Source organism: Mustela nivalis, assembly GCF_964662115.1.
Source record: "Mustela nivalis genome assembly, chromosome: 11".
In the NCBI taxonomy this organism is placed as follows: Eukaryota; Metazoa; Chordata; class Mammalia; order Carnivora; family Mustelidae; genus Mustela; species Mustela nivalis.
Genome location: NC_139030.1, coordinates 49145943 through 49167868, shown reverse-complemented (window position 1 = coordinate 49167868; position 21926 = coordinate 49145943). Strand labels below are relative to the sequence as shown.

At 43.5% G+C, this 21926-nt stretch overlaps 1 protein-coding gene across 2 annotated transcripts; it reads left to right on the top strand.

Annotated features, from left to right (window-relative positions):
* Window positions 1-2724: 2724 nt before the first annotated feature.
* KLHL23 (kelch like family member 23) lies at window positions 2725-18501 on the top strand (the record flags this gene model as incomplete). Of its 2 annotated transcripts, XM_082690581.1 has the most annotated exons (4): window positions 2725-3224; window positions 4176-5390; window positions 8745-8897; window positions 16375-18501. In XM_082690581.1, 3 exons carry the CDS (start codon window positions 4178-4180, stop codon window positions 16683-16685), a joined length of 1677 nt encoding a protein of 558 aa, XP_082546707.1. In that variant the 3' UTR covers window positions 16686-18501. The 2 variants fall into 2 exon arrangements, with proteins under 2 accessions (XP_082546707.1, XP_082546706.1); XM_082690580.1 differs by lacking the exon at window positions 2725-3224 and having other exon boundaries at window positions 4163-5390.
* Window positions 18502-21926: the final 3425 nt, after the last annotated feature.

Genomic DNA, 21926 nt, shown 5'->3' with positions numbered 1-21926 from the left:
TACAACTTACACAGCTGTATGTGGTGGCCTTATAAATATCCTTACTATTTTATACTTAGCAGCAACTTATTTAATCCAGTATGTAAATGAAATATACAAAAGTTCCTATATATATCCGTCATTTACACACATTGCTAATGACATCACAATCAACATATCAAACAGTTGATGACATAGCAATACTTAGTGGAAAGATGTACTAATACAGTTAAAACAGTAAATAAAATAGTTATTTTTAGAAACTAAGAGTCTTTTGAAAAGCGAAGCGTGATGTCAAAAGGCATCTAACTCCATGCCAAACTCAATATCAGCCAAGAGTCATTTATAGCTCATCTCCACGGTGGCTCTTTATTTCCTCAAGACTTGAATTCACAGATGGCACATTTGTTTTCTTGAACAGTGTCATTACTTTATTTAACTTATGAATGCTAATTATATGTTTCCGAGTGCATCAAATCTATTAGCATTTGCAGTGATCTCTTTGACAAAGCATGTGGTAAAGAGGAACTGCTCTGGCAGCCCCCTACAGGCCCTGCTCTTCCCTTGGCAAGTTGAGGCAGTCTAATATATATTCATAGACACTTTTTTTTTTTTTTGCCTTTTAAAAAGTTGAGATATAATTGATGTGTAACATATACACTTTTAAGTAATATTCACAACCAGGGAACAACATCAGGCAATGGAAGCAAAAGGTTTTGTTTCTTTTTTTTTTTTTAAGATTTTATTTATTTATTTGAGAGAAAAAGAGAGGGCACAAACAGTGGGGGGGCAGGTGGAGGGAGAAGCAGACTCCCCACCGAGCAGGGCACCCAATGCTAGGACCCTGAGACCATGACCTGAGCTGAAGGCAGCTGCTTAACTGACTGAGCCATCCAGGTGCCCCAGAAACAAAAGTGTTAATTGATCTATACAGCAATCTGAAAACAAAAAACAAAAAACAAAAAAATACCTGTGCCAATGGCACTATAGTGAATTCTAATATTTAGTAATAACTTATTACATGCCATCTTGATTCTAGAAGCCCCTGCTCTTAGTTAGGTAGAGTCTATAATATTTTCTATACATCAGACTTGGCACCATAGCCACAAACAGCCATCTGTGACACTTCAGTGACAAACATGGAAAGAATGCCCCATCTTTAATCAGTCACAATCACAGCCTTGGATGATAGCCCCAACAATAACATCATTATCAGTCACGAAGGACAAGCTGTCTATAATCACAACTAACTACAAAATTTATAATTTTTTGAAGACATGTTTTAAAATACTAATTTCTAAATTGAGGTTATGATGAAGAATTAAGTGTAAATATCCTCTCATTATAATAGCTTTCATACATAATATTTAAATGCCACATCCAAAACGCTCTCACATTTGTAATTTTATTTTGTCTTTCTGATAACCTTATGTTAAGTTGAGCAAATAGTAGTAGTTTCTGTTTTACGTATCAGAAAAGTAAGGATCAGAGAAATTTAGTGACTTGCTTAAGGCTATATGTTACAAAAGTAGCAGAGATGAATGGTAACCCTGAAACAAAATCTCACATACTTTTCTTCTCTACCAAACAGTTCACCAGATGTTGAGATACTGAACCTTTTGTTTTTCTTCCGTTTGGGGTCCCACATTCATTCTTCGAATTGTGCAAAATTCGAATACAGATTCCTAGGGCTCCTAGGTGAAGTCGGCTTGTGGTGGTGTTTGTGGGGTGCTGCATCCTTAGCATCTCACATAATTCAATTGAGATCGACTTGTAGAATGAAACTAAAACCACCCAAATGAGAACAAGCGGACACTATTCAGCTCTTGCAATAGTAACAGAGTCAGCCACCATCACTTGCCTTTGGCAGAGGCTCAAAGGCAGACAGAGGATTGGGAAAGCTTTATAAAACTGAAAAAAGGGGAAGGTTTCAGGTATGTTCTGATTGGAAGTTGTTGGCCTGGGAAAGCTGGAGGCAGACTACTAGAAATAAGGGGGATTTTATGTGATTGGTTTGCGGAACACACAGGCTTTCCCTGATGGGTCCAGAATTGGAAGTCCAGCAAAAACAGGGAAGTTGGCAGTCCTTGAGGATGTCCTGACTGTTCTGCTCTGGCTACAGAAGTTATGGTGTAGCTTCCGGGGGTTCTTCTGTGGTTCAGAGTTCTGTGTTCACATATAGTTTGGCCATTGCCCTGTCTCTCACACCATACTCTGAAACACACTGGGCCTCTGGTGTTCATTTCATCCTGGTCTCTTTCCTCCCCTGACGTGGCTGGACTGTAAGCTCCATAAGATCTCTAGGTACCAATGCCTAGCCCTATCAGACCCTCAATAAAAACTTGCAAATGAATGGATGAATGATAAATGACAAGATTTGAAACTGGCTTTTGCTGGAAGAAAATGAACCTTCTGGTGTAGCACATGGACATCTTTGACGGGACCTGCTGTCACCAGGAAGAAAGGACCGGAGGCTGATTCTTCCAGCTACTCTGCTCTAAATACCTTAACCTGAATCCTTCCCCTTAGCTGCTCTCCGTTTTTCTGAAAGCTTCCAGGTTAGTGTGCACATCAGCCCCAGGGACTAGCTCCTGAGTGCTCCGCTGGCGAGCGGGATAGGGTTCGTGGAAAAGCGGCAGCTACTTCTGGCATTCTGAAGGCATCTTCCACCCCAGACCTTCCAGGTTTGCGGTCCTCTCCATCTCTCCCTCTAGGGCCTGGGCTGGTGAGAGCACCGAAGGAAGGGGGAAGGGATACAGTCCCCCCTCAGCTCCCATATGTGGTCTTAACTCAGGACTTACTGAGTTGGTGTAGACGGAAAACGCTCGGGGGTGTGTGCTGTGTGGAACACAGACCCAAGGAGAGAGGGGAAAAAGCTAGTCGCGCAAGCCCTGTCCTCAGGGCAGCCTTCCCACCTGCTGCAGGGAGGAACCGCTGGGAAGGGGCCGCAGCCGCGTGCCCGCCGACACCCCCCCCCCCGCCGCCCCACCCCTGCTCGCAGCGCGGTGCCGCCACCCGGGAGTTCCCGCGAGTGGCCCCGCGCCCAGGCCGCGCGGGGGGCCGTTCGGTTGGAGGCGGGGAGCAGCCGGGGCACCAAAATAGGAGCCGCTTGTGGGCTGGAGCTGCACTAGCAGGCACCCTCCGCCGCGCCTCTTCCAAAGATGGTCAGAGGGTCCGGAGGCGCCCCCGCCCTCGCTCGCCGCTAGCCCGTGGGCCAGCACCGCGTCCCGGAGCCGCCGCCGGAGGTAGGTGTCCCGTGGCCCCGCCGCCCGGGGCCAGCCGTAAGGGAGCCGGCGGGGCCGGGCGCGGGAGAACGAGGCCGCGCCGCCTCCCGAGCCCGCCGGCAGCAGAGGCGCGGAGACAATGGCCGCGCGGGCGCTGGGCTGGGTCGAGCGCGAGGCCGCCCGCTGTGCCCTCCCCACACCTGTGCGGCGTACCGGGGCAGAGGGACGCGGGCACCCGGCCCGGCCGGCTGCGCGCGGCGCCCTCGAGTCGAGTCCCCGCGCCAGGCCCGGGGCGGGGCGGTCTCCCGGCGGGAACGCGGGCCCGGGGCCCAGGCTCGGGGCGCGCGGAAACCCCTGCGGCTGCGGCGGGGGAGGGGGCGCGGGGATGGCGGGGCGTGGAGGGGCCGTGGAGGGGCCGCGGCCCCGCCGCTTTCTTTTCTCTCGTTTCTCAAGCAGAAAGGTACAGGGTTTCCCTTTTCCGAGATTTCTTCTTTTTCAATTCTATTTCGATCCTCCCTTTTTTGGCAGCTCGATGCGACTTGCAAGGGAGATGGAGCTAGTGAAAAAAGGTTGCATTGGGGCCGAGCAGAGACGGCCAAAGTCCGGTCTCTAGTGGGGCGACCCCTCGGACAGTTGGTTTGCCAAGCGGGGTCCTCTCGGACAGCCAGTTCGGGTCCGATTGCGGAGCCTGGGCGAATGGGATAGCAAATCAATATTTCTAATTTAAAAGATTACTGAAAACCCTGGGGGCCTTGTTTCAGGCTCCAAGCTACCCCGAATTTAAATTGACCATCACATAAACTATGAAATAGTCTATCCACATTTTGCGTTTCTTACTTAGAATGCTGAACTTAGTCTAGGTTTGGAGTATGTACGATGCTAATCAATCATCGCAAGCCTTGGCGTCCTTAGCTTTGATTATTTGCCGTAATCTGCAAAATTGAAAACCCGTTTATTTCATGTTTATTGCAGCCATGGCTCTAAAAGGACAAGAAGATTATATTTACCTTTTCAAGGATACAGCGCATCCAGTCGATTTTCTGGATGCATTCAGAACATTCTACTTGGATGGATTATTTACTGATATTACCCTTCAGTGTCCTTCAGGCATAATCTTCCATTGTCACCGAGCTGTTTTAGCTGCTTGCAGCAATTATTTTAAGGCAATGTTTACAGCTGATATGAAAGAAAAATTTAAAAATAAAATAAAAATCTCTGGCATCCACCATGATATTTTGGAAGGCCTTGTGAATTATGCATACACTTCCCAGATTGAAATAACTAAAAGAAACGTTCAAAGCCTCCTTGAAGCAGCAGATCTGCTACAGTTCTTTTCGGTAAAGAAAGCTTGTGAGCAGTTTTTGGTAAGGCACTTGGATATTGATAATTGTATTGGAATGCACTCCTTTGCAGAATTTCACATGTGTCCAGAACTAGAGAAGGAATCTCGAAGAATTCTCTGTTCAAGGTTTAAGGAAGTGTGGCAGCAAGAAGAATTTCTGGAAATCAGCCTTGAAAAATTTCTCTTTATATTGTCCAGAAAGAATCTCAGTGTTTGGAAAGAAGAAGCTATCATAGAGCCTGTTATTAAGTGGACTGCTCATGATGTGGAAAATCGAATTGAATGCCTGTATAATTTACTAAGCTATGTAAACATAGATATAGATCCAGTGTATTTAAAAACAGCTTTAGGTCTTCAAAGAAGCTGCCTACTAACTGAAAATAAGATACGATCTCTAATATACAATGCTCTGAATCCCCTGCATAAAGAGATTTCCCAGAGGTCCACAGCCACAATGTACATCATTGGAGGTTATTACTGGCATCCTTTATCAGAGGTTCACATATGGGATCCTCTGACAAATGTTTGGATTCAGGGAGCGGAAATACCAGACTATACTAGGGAGAGCTATGGTGTTACATGTTTGGGACCCAACATTTATGTAACTGGGGGTTATAGAACGGATAACATAGAAGCTCTTGACACAGTGTGGATCTATAACAGTGAAAGTGATGAATGGACAGAAGGTTTGCCTATGCTCAATGCCAGGTACTACCACTGTGCCGTCACCTTGGGTGGCTGCGTCTACGCTTTAGGCGGTTACAGGAAAGGGGCTCCTGCAGAAGAGGCCGAGTTCTATGATCCATTAAAAGAGAAATGGATTCCTATTGCAAACATGATTAAAGGTAAGTCCAGATTATATTTACTCTCTAATTTTCTAGATGTTTGAGGTTAGGCCAGTGGTCTAAATTCTCCTGCAGAGAACTTTAAAAAGAATGCATCACTTTGGAATGCTATCTAAGAACTATAATAGATTATACAAATAATAGTGGACAGAATGTTCCAAGTAGAAGCACAGTAGAGCAGTCCCCAACTTGTCTGAGGTTATGTGATTAGAGCATGTTCCTCAGACTAGAAAAATATCATTTATATAAGAAAACAGTATACTTCATCCCACTTACTCTACAGCCTGTTTCAAGTTTAGATCTTGCTTCAGGTCCTTAGAATTTATATTTAAGTCAAAGGCTAAATGAAAAGAGAAAGTTGGGTGGTTTTATTAGTTCTTATTTATTTATTTATGCTCTTGAAATTGAACCCTTTTCAGTTCTTCTTTTTAAATATTCAGTCTTTTCCCTCCCATTATCTGATCATCTCTCTTTTAAAAGGTCTTTCATTAAAACTTTGAAAGGTTCGGTCCCTGTAGAGTGTAACAAATTACATTCTCTAAAAAAGTAGAGACAGATAGCCCCTGCTTTTTGAGATTCAAGTCTTTCTTCCTAAGGTGAAAGATAGGGGCAGATCCCATGCCCTCCCTCCTGTGGTCCACACAGCCAGGCACACTATTGGGTTTCAATGTCTGTCTGATAAACACTCTGTTTTCTGCTGTGTTCAGTACTTGATTAGCCTTGCTCTCCTTCCCTCCCACTGGCAAAAAAGTTAAACTGGAATCTTACTTAATTACATTTATTCATTTGTGCTGGGGAGTTGCACAAAAACAACTGGTAGGTTGTTTCTAAATTTGTGTCATTTTATTCCAAATGTTCCTTCCCAGGCCTTTCTGTTTCTGTTTTAATACTACTGAGGGTGTGGGAATCTGACCTGGTCTGGGAATCTGACCTGGTGTGGTCGTTGGATGACAGGCAGGAAGCCCGAGAGGCAGAACGGTCTTGTGATCAGGCACATTGCTCCTGGAGCCAAACTGCTTGAGTCCAAATCCTGACTTTCCATTTCCTTGCTCGTGTGCTCAGGCAAATTGTTTCATCTCCCCGTGCCCCAGTTTTATTGTCTGTACAATGGGGGAGACAACATTATGAAGCTCAGGGCTTTGAGAGGATTAAGTGAATTTATGCATGTGAGGTGTGTAGAACAGGGTCTGGAGCAGGGGAAGCACACAGTGTCAGGAGTTGTTGTAGGTGTTAATTGTCACTATTTGTTGTTCATTATTGTCATAATGAAGGTGCTTATAAAAAAAAAACCACATCAACTTTGACAGAGCAAAATTATCTTTCATAGGAAATCATGTCTGCTCTCCTGCATGCATGAAGGTTCAGTAGTGGTTGGTAGAGGGCGACAAGGGGGGGTTAGAGCCCCCCCTGCTGCTGCCATTCCTGTTTTGGACTCTGCCTCAGCTTAACTGCCCATTCCTGGTCTCATCCCCAGGATGGTCTTCAGTGTCCTCCTGACTCCTTTCCTACTAAAGAAACAAGGAAGGTTCAAATATTGTAGCGGCTGTTGTCAACCTGGATACATTTCTGCCTCTCTTTCTTGATGAGGAGATACTGGTTGCCATGGTTTCATAGTTCAGAGCATATTTTCATGAGGAGGAAAGTTGGTTACTTTATTGCGATCTTTAAACATCATATTTGAAACACACTTGCTGAAAAGAAATGCTTCCGTGGTGGGTCCACTGTTAAAGAAAGCCTTGTGTGTTCTTGCCTTCACCTTGAGTGGAATGGGAGACCCTCATACGCCGAAGTACCTCCCCCCCGCCCGCCCACACACACACCAGCTGCGTCTGAAATTCCAGTTTTAGTTACACTTTTACCTTGAAGTCTGATTCCTGGTTATATTCAATCATCCTTGGGAAGGGTAATCCTGTATCCGTTCTATCCAGCTTTGGACAGTGCTGGTTTTGAACTATAAGTTTCTCATTTTTCTGTTGCAAGGGTAACATTACTTTTCCCAGTTTGCTTCCTTTTGTAGTCATGACGTGAACGATCAGCTTCCTCTGGTAATCAGAACTTAAATTGTGTAGAGTCAAATTTCAAATTCATTTCCTTTTTTGGTTTAGGGATGTACAGAGAAGAAATAAATACTTGACTATTTAGGAGCTCCTGACTTCTTTTTTCTCACTCATCATAGCTGCCCTGCGTATAAACTCACATTTATGCTGGAGTAGAAATGCACATTAAACTGCATCCAGCATTTGTCAACCAACAACTGTTGGTTGAAAGACTAAACTGACGTGTTCCACCAAAATGAGCCTCATCTTACTTACCCCGAGCTTTTTTTTCTGCCGAACTCATTTCTTCCTCCCCATTTTCCTAGAGCATCAGCATTTCCCAATTTCCCGAACTTAGGACCTCACCATCAGTTTTGCTTGTTTCGGACACAGTCGGGCATCAAGGCTTATGTGTTTATCTGTCTCTCTTACCTCCATGCCCTTCCCTCCACACCCAAAACCCCTTCTAAATTGGGCCCTCAATACTTCCCACCTGGGCCAATATCTGGATGTCTGGCTCTTTTTGTCCTTCTGCTTCTGTAGTCTTTCTCTTCCTCTGTTTAAAAATCTTTAAAGTCTTGCTGAATGAAGTCTTCATAGTTGGGGACCAGGATCCTTTGCAGTGTGGCTTCCAACTTACTGTGTCAGCTTCAATTCCCATCTGGCAACTCCAGCTGGGCCACCTGCCTTTGCGCGTGCTGGCATCAAATGGGGATACGCGACATTGCCCACTGGGTCTTTGCACTTGCCTTTTCCTCTGCGTCGGAGGCTTTCTCTCACCTCTACCTGCCAAAGTCCTACCTGCTGGGACCCAGGTCAAATTCTGCTACCTCCAGCCATCATTTCCCTGCTCAAAGCAGTTCTCCAGGCTCTGAATGTTCACAGTGGTTCTGTACCCGGTGCTCTAAATATTTGGGTAAGTATCTCACCCTCTTTTAGAAGAGTGCAAGGGGGCGCCTGGGTGGTTCAGAGGGTTAAAGCCTCTGCTTTCGGCTCAGGTCATGATCCCAGCGTCGATCAGCCCCACATCAGGCTCTCTGCTCAGCAGGAAGCCTCCTTCTTCTCTCTCTGCCTGCCTCTCTGCCTACTTGTGATCTCTGTCTGTCAAATAAATAAATAGAATCTTTAAAAAAAAAAAAAAGAAGAAGAAGAGTGCAAGGGACCTTTCGTATTCAGTCTTCCATCTCTCATAGCACTTAGCACAGGACCTGACATCTACTGTCAGTAGCAACAGAAACAATAATGAATTTAGCCCAAATATTCATCATGAAACACAACAATAGATCCATCTGAAGACATGATTTTGATTAACACACAGGCGTGGGAAATGCGACTGCCTGCGTCTTACACGAAGTTATCTATGTCATTGGCGGCCACTGTGGCTACAGAGGGAGCTGCACCTACGACAAGGTCCAGAGCTACAACTCAGATATCAATGAGTGGAGCCTCATCACCTCCAGTCCACATCCAGGTAATTAAATACTGTTCCAGGGAGCACATGTTGTAATACAGTTTAGACTATGAGGGACAGCTAAAAATGGCCTGGAAAAAGAAAATGCTAGACTTACAGCAGACTACCCATGGGTGTAATTAGAAGGCTCAGAATATTCATATGTCCATCTAACAGTAATCACAGGCTATTCTGATTAGATCACATCTACAAATACTTTCCCTGATGTTTTTATGAGACACATTTTAAGCCTGGGTGGTTAAAAATGGTAGCTTCTTTTTAAAATTTTCTTCACCTAGGTTCTTTTGTTGTGTTTCTTATTCCTGTGTTGTGTGCGTTCTTTCATGTATATGCATTATATGAAACAATTCTTGTAGACAGTTAAAAAGCACTAGTCTGATACAAATGGCCAACAGACACATGAGAGAATGTTGAACATCACTTGGCATCAGGGAAATACAAATCAAAACCACAATGAGATACCCCCTCCCGCCAGTCAGGAGGGTTGAAATTAACAAGTCAGAAAATGACAGATGTTGGCAAGGATGAAGAGAAAGGGGAACTGTCTTACACTGTTGGTGGGAATGTAAGCTGGTGCAGCCGGCCTGGAAAACAGTATGCAGGTTGCTCAAAAAGTTGAAAATAGAGCTACCCTATGACCCAGCAATCACACTACTGGGTATTTACCCTAAAGATACAAATGTAGTGATCCAAAGGGGCAGCTGCACCCCAATGTTTATAGCAGCAATGTCCACCATAGCCAAACTATGGAAATAGCCTAAATGTCCATTGACAGAAGAATGGATAAAGAAGATGTGGAATATATATATATACACAATGAAATATTACTCAGCCATCAGAAAGGATGAATACTTACCATTTACATGGACATGGATGGAACTGGAGGGTATCGTGTTGAGCTAAATAAATCAATCAGAGGAAGACAGCCTATGGTTTCACTCAAAGTAGAATATAAGAAACAGCGCAGAGGACCACATGGAAAGGGAGGGAAAACTAAATGGGAAGTTATTGGAGAGGGAGAAAAACCATGAGAGACTCTTAACTATAGGAAACAAATGGAGTGTTGCTGGAGGGGAGGTGGGGGATGGGTAAATGGGTGATGGGCATTAAGGAGGGCATGTGAGGTGATGAGCACTGGGTGTTACATGCAGCTGATATATTATTAGATACTACATCTGAAACTAATGATGTACTATATGTTGGCTAATTGAATTTAAATTTTAAAAAGTCACCAAACTGTCAAAAAAAAAAAAAAAAAAGCACTAGTCTGTCAAACAGTTGGGGGGAGTGACCATTGATTGTGTTCAACAGGAGGTGGTGTCTTCTTTTAAAGGCATGTTCTTTCTGGGTCTCGATAACTATTAAGCACCTTACTCCTGGGATGGGCAGAACCCTGTGTTAGCCTTACTTTAACAATCAGGAAGGGGACCTGTGGTCTGCCCATAAGGAATGGCCAGCCTTCTGCCTACTGTGCCTTTGTTCTTTGACTTGTCTCTTTGTGAAGAGCTCTGAGAAGTATGAGCCATAGCCTGTTACAGTTATGGCATATGTTTGAGACTTTTCATTAGGAAAGATTTATATCACCATATCACTATACTACTTTGAATAATTTTCCATATAGCATAAGGCTTCTATCTCTGTGAGTCATTGGCGAGCATGGTTGAAATTCGCAAGCTTGAACCATCTGAGAGTGATAGTAACAGTTAACCTTCCTGAACACTTTCTACACGTCAGGTACTGACTAAACACTTTACACATAATATTACCTTAATTTATGTCTATAGCCCTGTGAATAGGTATTGTTTATACCCATTTTACATATTTAGAAATGGTGGCAAGAAAGGATAAGGTCACACAGTTTGGAAGTGGTGGACCAAGGTTCAGTTCAGCAGTCTGATGGCATACTCCATGCTACAGCGACTAAGCAGCCTTCCTCTCCTTAAGGGAGTGGAGCAGGCTGTCCTGCTCTGGACCAGTGCAGCTGGATCCACCCCAGCAACAGACCTTTCATCTCGTGGTTCAGAAAAAGTCCTCTGCACCTGGGCTGGAGCTCCATAGGCCACAGGCTTTGCCTAACAAGAGACTTCAGCCACAGCCCGTCCTGGCTCTGAAGACATCATGGAACAGGCTGCCTTCTTCCTCCTAGTAGCCCAGATGTATTAGCTCAGACCCCCCACCACTTTCTGTTATGACCAATGAAGTTATAATGGAAAATAATAATACCAGCTCAAATTGAGCTGTAGCTAACATTTATTTAGTTAGTATGAGCCAGGCACTAACTATTCCAGTAATTTTTTTATGTCGTAATCTGTTTAAACCTTACAGCAATCCTGTGAGCTAGGTACTACTCTTTCATTTTGCAGGTCACTGGGGCACAGAGACACTAAATAAATTTCCCAAGATCAGCTAGCTAGTGCTTGTTAGAGGTGAAGTTCAAATCCAGGCAATCTGGCGGGGAGGCCATGTGTTTAAGAACTGCTTCTTCCCCCTGTTAACCTTAACAGTTAGACATGACTTTGACATCTTTACAAAGAAAGTCCAGTATATGAAAAGTCATATTAACAAATTAGAGCGCAGTTATTTACATTACCAATTTAATATATATTTCATATAAGGGATCCTTCAAACATCTTATAACATATTTAAGCTACATGTACCTTGTTCACTGCTTGAACGGGAGTCTGAAAGGCAATGAGATGTAAGCCAAAGCATGAAAATCCATGGCCAACTAAAAAATAAATCAGAAATAAATACTAAATTTGACTATAAATCGATGGGAACATATAATAATGTTTGTTAAGTTTTGCTTTCCATTGGACTTTTTCCTGACATAATGCAAGAAACAAAGGTAGCAAGTTGGTACCCTGCCTGGTCTGTTCTTTTTGGCTTTCAGTGCTTAAGATATTTTTAACTGACTTGCTACCAATATTTAAAATCTAGGAGATTTCAAAGAAAAGTCATGATTTCTGGCCTTTGGAAAAATTGTAGCAACCATGGACCACATTCCCTTCTGGCAGAGATCACTGGAGCCACGTAGTGGCTGCTCACTTAAATGGCACCTGCATGCTCCATTTCACTAGTCTCTTCCATTCTCATCCCGTCATAGACCTGGGGGACTGTGCTCTTGCTTCTCCTCCTCCTGGCCTGCTTCATTCAACTAGTCTGTTAGCTCCGTAGCCCCTGAAGGCATTTGGAGTTGCATCCTGTGAACTGTAGCAAGGTATGCTTCTTCTTCATCGTGGGAGCACCTCCCCAGGAATGTACAGTGCCAGTCTTTTTTTTTTTTTTTAAAGATTTTATTTATTTATTTGACAGAGAAATCACAAGTAGGCAGAGAGGCAGGCAGAGAGAGAGAGAGAGAGGAGGAAGCAGGCTCCCTGCTGAGCAAAGAGCCCGATGCGGGACTCGATCCCAGGACCCTGAGATCATGACCTGAGCCGAAGGCAGCGGCTTAACCACTGAGCCACCCAGGCGCCCCTACAGTGCCAGTCTTGAGCCTTCCTTACAGATACATAGCTTAGACTACAAAGAAATCATGACTACCGTTATTTTTCAAGGGTAATACAAGTGTTATCTTTTTTTCTCAATACCTTTAAGGGTGGTACTTTTGGATAGTTAAAAACCAAGGGACTCTAATTTCATTAAATGCAAGGTAATATTTATTGAGACCTTACCTTGGGAAAGATACCATTCTCGTTATTCTGTAAGACACAAAGATGATTAAGGGCTTGTCTCTACTGCTACAGGAACCCAGAATCTAGTAGCAAATATACATACATAACAGGAATACAAGGCAGGTATACAAGTAAGTGCTCTTGAAATTAAGGGTAGAAAGAGCTTGAGTCTAATTTAAAGGAAATCTGGAAATCTTAGAATTCCAGGAGTATGTTGTTATGAGTTAGGCCTTAAAGAATGGCTATAATTAAGGTATTTTTTGAAGAAGTGTTTTCTGGCAGAAGGGAACCAGTGGTGGGAAGCAGGAAGGCAAGTTCCAGGTTTATTTGGGGACTCGGGAGTGGATGTGTATGATGAGATGTGAGAGGGTAGAATGAGAGATTGGATGGGAGAGTTCGGTTGAAGAGCATTTCCCAGAGGGCTTCCAATGGCAGTCAGGAGAAATTTAAAAATGGAGAACTACTAAAGGTCTTGAGCCTTTTAGAATAGATTAGGAGAAAGACAGCAGGGAAATCTGTTAAAATTGTCATAATACACCAGGTGAGATATGCTGAAAGCCTGAAAGCGGTAGGAGGTGAAAAACGGGTAGATGTGAGGAATGTTACGCATTCAACATGAGAGAGTTGAGAGCCGAGTTGGAGCTCAGTTTTATAGTTAACTATGGAGGACTGGTTGGATAACCCACGAAAGCTGTCCATCAGGGATTGGGAAATACGGGTCTGCAGCTCAGGAGGAAGAGTGGGGCCAAATTTAGAGATCAAGGTGTCCTTTGCTTGGAGGCTATCTATGACTGTGGGTGTGGAGATGGTTGAGGTGCATTGGGAGGGTAGGACTCAGAGTACAGCTATGCACAGAGTCTTGGGAAACGGCACTGTTTAAGGGATGAGCTGGGAAGGAAGAGTGTGGGAAGACCAGGGAAGAAGCAGAAAGTAGTAAAGGGATAAAGCCTATGGAGAGCTGCATCAAGTGGGAAGAGAGTTCTCTCCTGGCTCTGCCATTTATTCACATGGCTAGTCGTGGGCAGCGGCTTAAGCTCTTGGGTCTTACTTTCTAGTAAAGAAGTTAGATTAGATAAGCTTTACAGGTCTTTTCAATGTGAATAATCTTGGGAAAAAAGTCTAAATCATTTCAGTGGATATTGAATATCTGAAAATATTGTGGTTGTCTGTGAATCCCTGCATGGCTTTCTTCATATCACTCATGCAACCCTGAATACAGACTGGTGTGTGTTTATAGTGAATATTTATGTGTAAACTTCTTGAGCCATGACAGATGGTGCCATTCTTGTACTTAGTTTGAAATTGTTCATTCCTTTGTTTGCCCAACAAAGGTTTGCTGAGTATTTCCCGAATGTGATGTGTAGTGCTAGGAGCTCAATAAACAAGGCACAGACCTTTGGGCTCAATAGCTTTGTAGAGTGACCAACAGGAAAAAAGCAGTTACACCTGTGGAAGAAGAAGTTTCCATCAACAATAACAGAAGGTTATGTTGATTTGGGTAACAGGAAAAGAACTATCAGGAAACACCTTATTTTATTTTATTTTTTTCTGTTCTTTAAAGTTTATTTATCTGAGTAATCTCCATACGGAACATGGGGCTTGAACTCACAACACTAAGAGTTGCATGCTCTTCCAACTGAGCCAACCAGGTGCCCCAGGAATCACCTTATTTTAAACATTTTTCCTGCTATAGGAAGATCAAGATATTTTTATTAAGAACCACAAATTGGGGGCGCCTGGGTGGCTCAGTGGGTTAAGCCGCTGCCTTCGGCTCAGGTCATGATCTCAGGGTCCTGTGATCGAGTCCCACATCGGCCTCTCTGCTCAGCGGGGAGCCTGCTTCCTCCTCTCTCTCTCTGCCTGCCTCTCTGCCTACTTGTGATCTCTCTCTGTCAAATAAATAAATAAAATCTTTAAAAAAAAAAAACCACAAATTGAGGATTTTTTGCTAAACTTTGAAATTTAAGAAAAGCCTAGTGAACTCGTTGAATCACACCAACTGATAAAATTTCTGAATTATTAATTTTCACAACCATTTAATAGAATCACTCATATAATTTATATAAACAATGTTTCACAAGTACCAAAACAAATTCTACAAAACTTCTGCATGTATAGTAACTGGAAACCCGGGTAAAATAAATGGGGCTTTACAAGGGTAGGAGAATTCTTGTTTTCCTCGCTGTCAGATACTTTGAGAACAACCAGTGTGTGGACTCATCTTCTGAGATTTTTCCTTAGCCTTTGAAACCTAGATAGCAAGAACTTTACTGATAAGAATGTGCTGACCTTCTTAAAGGGGAAATCACATTTTTTATTATACATTGTCTCTTTCTGAAGGGGGGCTTATAAGCTTTGTATTTTCCCCCACAGAATAATGGGAGTGCACATTTGGGTGCAGAGGGTACAAGTTCCAATTCATTCATTGATCCAACAAACTTTAATGAGTCCTTACAAGGTTCCAGACACTTGCCATTCCCCAACAGGGATGGAATAGTGGGCAGGATGCAGGTCCTACACTGTCGGAGGGGAGACGGACAGTCACCAAGAAACGTCAGACAGTGAAAAGTGTTGTGGAGAATATGAAAGAGGGTGAGGTGGAGGGGATGCCTGCCTGGCCACGTCAGGCTGGGTGGTTAGGGGAGGGCGCTCTGAGGAGATGACCGTAAGATGAGACCTGGATGACAAGAAGGGGGCGGTTGTGTCAAGTCCTGGGAGCAGAAGTTTCTAGGCAGGAGGAAGCCCTCAGCAATAGCAAGCTGAGTCTTCATTTATTTGCCATAACTTTTGGGCCCTGACAAGTCCTGCTCCTTCTCCCGGCCTGCAGCTAGGGGTGTTTAAGTGTAATCCTACGGTTGGTATTCCCGGAGAATGAACTCACAGGTTAGTCGTGGTGCTGGAAATGGGGGCAAGGAAGAAGCACAGCTGGGACCAGGGTGAGGCAAGAGCGATGCCAGAGGCACAGAGTCCGAGTCCATCTCAGAGAATGAGAGCAGCAGCCTTGCATTTGGTACCTCAGACGCCTTGCCTGCCTCGCCTGCGTCGCCTGAGGGACAGTGCTGGGAAGGGAGAGGACGTGAGGTTCCAGAAGAGCTGGGTGCCTTGATTGCCTGTGGGTGGCAGGGGGCGGAGGGAGAGGGATAAATAATATGGGAAAAATTAAAACAGCCCAGAAGGCTGACCCACCTCCTCCCAACTCCAGAGGCAGACTCCCAGCCTGGGATCCAGACCCCACACAGCAGCTGTCTGCCTTTGAGCTGCTTTTGGTCTCTTAGGATCATAGACTCTAGATCCCCACTAATCTGGTTTTGTCTTTTTTGAGCAGCAGTGTGAGAGAGGCAAGCCAGGTCCTCCGTCCTGCCCCCGGCGCTGCAGACGCTACAGAGTGCCTGCCCCTGGTTGTAGGGGTGGCCACTAAGACCTGAAGGAGCCTACACCAGTTCCCTCAGACGTCTTCACGTCAGAATGTCAGGGGGTCTCCACAACTTGTACCCAGAGTGTAGAATAAAAGGTGTCTGTGCTGGGTAGAGGTCTGAGGAGGACTTCCTCCCTGGCACCCTGTAAAGCCAGAGGAGGGACCACCTGAGAGAGAATGGCAGGGCGAGGCAGTCTGAATGGTGGTGATAGGGGTGGAAGGCTGGTGATAGGGGATGGATTTTAAGGCTCAGTGATGTGGTAGAGGAATCAGAATGTCAAGACGACTCGATTTTTGTATGCTGCATTGTAAGGGATTCTTACATCACCAGCCTAAGGGATCTCTGTTTGTTATCCTAATAAAATTTTGCTTTTTCTCTTTTTAATAGAATATGGATTGTGTTCAGTTCCATTTGAAAATAAGCTCTATCTAGTTGGCGGACAGACTACAATCACGGAATGCTATGACCCTGAACAAAATGAATGGAGAGAAATAGCTCCCATGATGGAAAGGAGGATGGAGTGTGGTGCCGTCATCATGAATGGATGTATTTATGTCACTGGGGGATATTCCTACTCAAAAGGAACGTATCTTCAGAGCATTGAGAAATATGATCCAGATCTTAATAAGTGGGAAATAGTGGGCAATCTTCCAAGCGCCATGCGGTCCCATGGATGTGTTTGTGTGTATAATGTCTGATTGAATCCATAGAAGTGGACCCAGTAATCACTGTTTTAGGGTGTAATAAAAGAGACAGAGAAAGACAGAATTTGGGATTTGGAGTCCCTTACTTATCGTTGTGGCCTGACACATAATGGGTGAATTCCCATGTCTAACCCCAACTCTTCACCTTAACGCAGTGATTAATGGAAAAATCCTATGTGTATTTACATTTGAATCAGTAGGGTTAACACCCTATAATCTCTGCTTTTCAAGGTAATATGGAATTTTGGACACTTGGCAAAAAGTGAAAAACCTTTGTAGTGAATTATTCTCCTGGTAGCATCAACACTGGGTGCAGGTCAGAATCATTCTTTGGAATGAAATGTCTCTTCTGACCCTGTAATGTACTAGTGTATATTAAGGTTCCATTTAGCTAGCAAGGAATTTGAAATTTTAAGGAGGGACTCTTCTCTACCTCTACAAAATCAACACTTTAAAACAGCATTTTTCCATGGTTAGATGTGTTTAGAATGTGGACTTATTTTAAGTCTTTTTTTCTTTGTAGTGTGTATAATTTATTGTTCTTTATTTGCTGACTGCCTGAGGTATACAAGATACTGTGCAAAAGATTATTACTGTTCAGAGTTTACAAACTAAATTTTAAAGAATAGCAAATCTGAACATTTGCAGAGAAAATAGTTAAATATTTGCTAATGCTAAGAGCTATTTTTAATTTTCAGCCTTGATGTAAATTGCTAGTTTAGGTGTCTTTAGTTCAAGCATGTTAGAAAAATCCTCTTTATTCATAAGTGTAGATACATTACTGCATACAAAATTGACTTTTAGAGCCAGAAGGCATGTAGAACAGTTGTGATGTAATAGAAAATACATTGATGAGAAGAAATTTGCATTCATTTCCCAGCTGTGCCACTAACTAGATTTTTTTGTGACTTGAATTGAGTCACAGTCACTTAACCTCTCCCTGATTAGAACTTCATGACCCATGGACTTTGGGCCACAGATGTGCCTACATGTGGGTTCCCATAACCCCTGGGGCAGCTAGAGGTAGCCTGGGTGGCTGGAGCTTCTGAGCAGAAACACCTTTGTCCACTTTCCCCAGTGTGCCTGCAGTATTACTTTCTGTGTGTGCCAAAACTTGATAAAAGTTGGGAAGCACTGCTTAAGTTAGCTGAAGTTTTAGTGATCTGATAGACCATCTCTCCACACTCTTCATTTTCTTAAAGACACAGTAATTATTTTTTAACTTAAAACATGAAAGTTGAAAACTACCTAATTCTTCTGATTTTTTTTTTTTTTTAAGAAAGGGACTGTTCAATGCATTCATTTCAGGTGGCATTTTAAATAGATGCAACCTTTTGGGAATGCAATATGGTACCACGTAGAAGGAGCCCAAAAAAGGGCCATATCTCTACCCCATAAATTCTACTCCTAGATTTGTAACATAAAGAATAATATAAAAACAAAACAAAGGGAAATGCATGAGGATGTTTATGTCTGCATTATTTATAATAGCAAAAAAAATTGAAAATAGTCTATGTGTCAAAGAAGAAAGCGGACTGATAAAATAATGAAGTATCATACTGCCATTAAAATAATTATTTGGAAGACTGTAAAAACATGGTTGTGTCTGTGATTCGGTAAGTCAAATAAGCACCGTAGAAAAGAGTATGCGTACTATGATTGTGACTTCGTAAAATCTTTTTGCATGTGGAAGGTAATAAGCAAAACAAATCCTTTGTGTTAGTGTAGGGGGATGTGGAATGATTTTTAATTTATTTAAATGGTTTTCTTTAATATTTGTGTTTTCAATAAAAATAAGTAAATCACTGAATATGTGGTAAAACTGCTTGAATTTGGCCTGAGTGAGTCAAAGGACAGAGTTAGTGAAACCGTTGATTATAGACGATTTCAATCTATAATTGGATTATAGACCCTTTTATTGCTTTTAAGGACACATAGCAATTAATGCTGGGCCAGTCATGTGATGTCCAGTAGTGTTTTAGAGATCTGTTTTATGGAATAGATGAAAACAGTTGCAATCACCTTCCTCTGCTTTTAGCTTACCTAGGTCCTATAGAATCCTGACTGGAGTCCAGCCTCTGGGAATTCTTCCCTATGGCTCAGGCCCAGTAAAACTCCCATTGTCACATTTTAAGGATTTATCATTATATATGTGAAGTATATACAATTTTGAGTTCGTGGATCATATCTTTTTAGTTTTTTTCAAGTCCTAGCATTTCATTTGTCTCTCCAGTGTACTTTTTAAAGAAAGGTGATGGTATTGGTTATTTTTACAAAAAAGCATTCCTCAGTTTGCGGCCTGAGGTATTTCATTTATTGTGCCTATTTTCTGTAAAATTCTGTTCTTGCTATTGCTCTGTACACACAAGAAAGTGTTAGGGAAGGGAAGGTAAACACTTCTATCAGCATTATCCCAAGTTCCAAATCATTGTAGTATGAGTGAAAAATATTTTACTATAATTAAATGCAAAGCATGGCTTTGGAAGGGCCAGCACTATTTTGCAAAATAATTAAAACTGTGGAGATGATTTTAAGTATGACTGAATTAAGAGAACTCTAAGTATCCAAATTTTAAAGTTACTGTTTCTCAAGGTGCCTGGGGGTGAGGGGGAGCTCAGTCAGTTAAGCATCTGACTCCTGAGTTCTGCTCAGGTCAGGATCTGAGATGTGTGGGGCTCCACGCTGGTTGTGTGGCCTGCTTACGATTCTCTCTCTCTCCCTCTCCCTCTGTTCCTCACCCCCACCCACCTCTTTAAATAAATAAATAAACAAGTTAGCAGTTTCTCACAAGTCATATTTTTAGTTTTGAGCTGCAACTGAAATAGGGTCAGCATCTGGAGAACTGGCTTAAGGTAGTACGTTAGCCTCCGTTTTCACATTCATGTAAATATATGCTTGTGTTAAAGACTGAATGTTTGTGTCCCGCAAAATGCCTAGGCTGAAGCCCTTATCCCCAGTGTGACTGTAGAGGTAGGAAGTACCTCTTCTGGAAGTAATTCAGCATGTAAGGGTACAGCGCGGATCAGACAGGCTTAGCGTCCTTGTAAAAAACACCAGAGAGCTTTCTCTCTCCCTGCCTGTGTGACACCACGATGAGAAAGCAGCATCCGCAGGCCGGAAAGAGAGCTCTTACCAGAACTGGGTCTCGTCTCGGACTTCCAGCCTCCAGAACTGTCAGCAAACTTTCTGTTGTTTGAGTCGCCCAGTCTGTGATGTTTGGTTGTGGAAGCTGAGCTGCCTCACACAGCCCACACCAGCAGTAGTGCTTTACGTGCTGTGGTGTGGGAGCCGAAGCAGCCAGGTGTAGACAGTCTGTTCCCTAGACAATCCTGGCCTTTCCCCCCCACACACAAAGTGACCAGAAACACCTGTTTTATTAGTCTGAAAATGTTTGAAACTCTATAAAGACAGCTTCATTTTTCTTAGGTGCTAGTAGACATAGCTAGCTAGGGGTTTCTGTCTGCCTAGTTCTTGCCAAGACTGTGTCTACTGATGTCCTAACTACCGCCCCCTACAGGGACACCTATGCATTTTGAAATCGTGAGTCATAAACTGTTAACTCTTATTTTATTTTATATTATTTGATTTGATTTATTTTTAGAGAGCACAAGCAGGGAGTGGGGGAGGGTGAGGGAGAGGAGAGAGAAAATCTCAAACAGGCTCCACGCTCAGTGCAGAGCCCAGCGAGGGGCTTGATCTCAGGACCAGGAGATCACAAGAGTGGGAGGCTTAACTGACAGTCACCCGGGTGCCGCCCTAGCTTTCTTTTCTTTTAAGATTTTATTTATTTATTTGACAGACAGAGATCACAAGTAGGCAGAGAGACAGGCAGAGAGAGAAAGCAGGTCCCTGCTGAGCAGAGAGCCCGATGTGGGGCTCAATCCCAGGACTCTGGGATCACTACCTGAGCTGAAGGCAGAGGCTTAACCACTGAGCCACTCAGGTGCCCCCGCCTTAGCTTTCTGATTTAAGATGTAATATTCTCTTTGGGGCTTCACTGGAGTGGTATTGAGCGACTTGCTCAAACCATCAGTGAATATTCTATATTCCAATAAGCCACAATTTAGGGTGTTCTCTGCTGGCTTAGGAAGAATCAATGTAAATTGTGTTCTGTTGTATACATAAGATTACCAATATTTCAACTTTTACCTTTGAAATTCAAACCATACCACAAGCTCTTACCTCTGTGTACCTGCAAGTGCCTCTCTTACACAGGTTCTCATAGGGGAATGTGAAATGCCAGAGCTGTGGACTTCAGCCTTGATAGGGAGAGATGGAGCCAGTTGTTCCCTAGCACACCTTGCCTCCCAAAAAACCCACATGCCTTACCACTTTTGCTCACCAACGTAAGACTGGGCTCATGGAATCTGGGAACATTCTTAACAATGCCTGCCTGACACCGAAACTTGTTAACTACATCTTTCCGTATACACGCAGATGGAGACACAAGGATGGCACTTGGGTTTCCCAGATATATACGTCTGCAGCCCTCTTCTACCCTTTAGCTCTTTCTCCTCCCACCTTCCTCATTAAGGAAATGAGACAAGCCTTCTCCCGGACAAGGGAGTATGGGACCTTGAGCATAGGCAGGCAGGGAGATAAGAGCTTCACTGGTTTCCGTATGATTTCTTAAACTTTTTTGTAAACTGTCAAATAGGATACAAATACAGAAAGCCACATGAAACAAATGAACAGCTTAATGAGTTATAAAAAGGCGAACCCTCTTGTAACTGGCATCCGTCAGGACAGAGGACCGGCCAACCACTCCAGGGGCACATCCCGAACACAGCCTCCCACCCCTGCGAATAACCTCTGTTCTTACCGTGGTGATTATTTTCTTTCTTCCACTAGTATTAGCACCTGGATTTTTAGTTTCCTGTGGCTGTTATTAAATAATTGTCGGGGGGGCGCCTGGGTGGCTCAGTCAGTTAAGTGTCTGCCTTTGGCTTAGGTCATGATCCCAGGGTCCTGGATCAAGCCCTGTGTTGGGCTCCCTGCTTGGGGGGAGACTACTTCTCCCTCTCCCTCTGCCTGCCACTCCCACTGCTGTGTTCCTCTGTCGAATAAATAAATAAATAAATAAATAAATAAATACAATCTTAAAAAAAAAGGCACAGTTGCAATTGTCTCCTTTTGATGTTAGCAACCACAGACACTGTGATGAGGAAACCGCTATTTGGAGTTGCTGCTAGGCATTTCTTGGTATGACAACCCTGCTTACACCCAAAGTCTGGA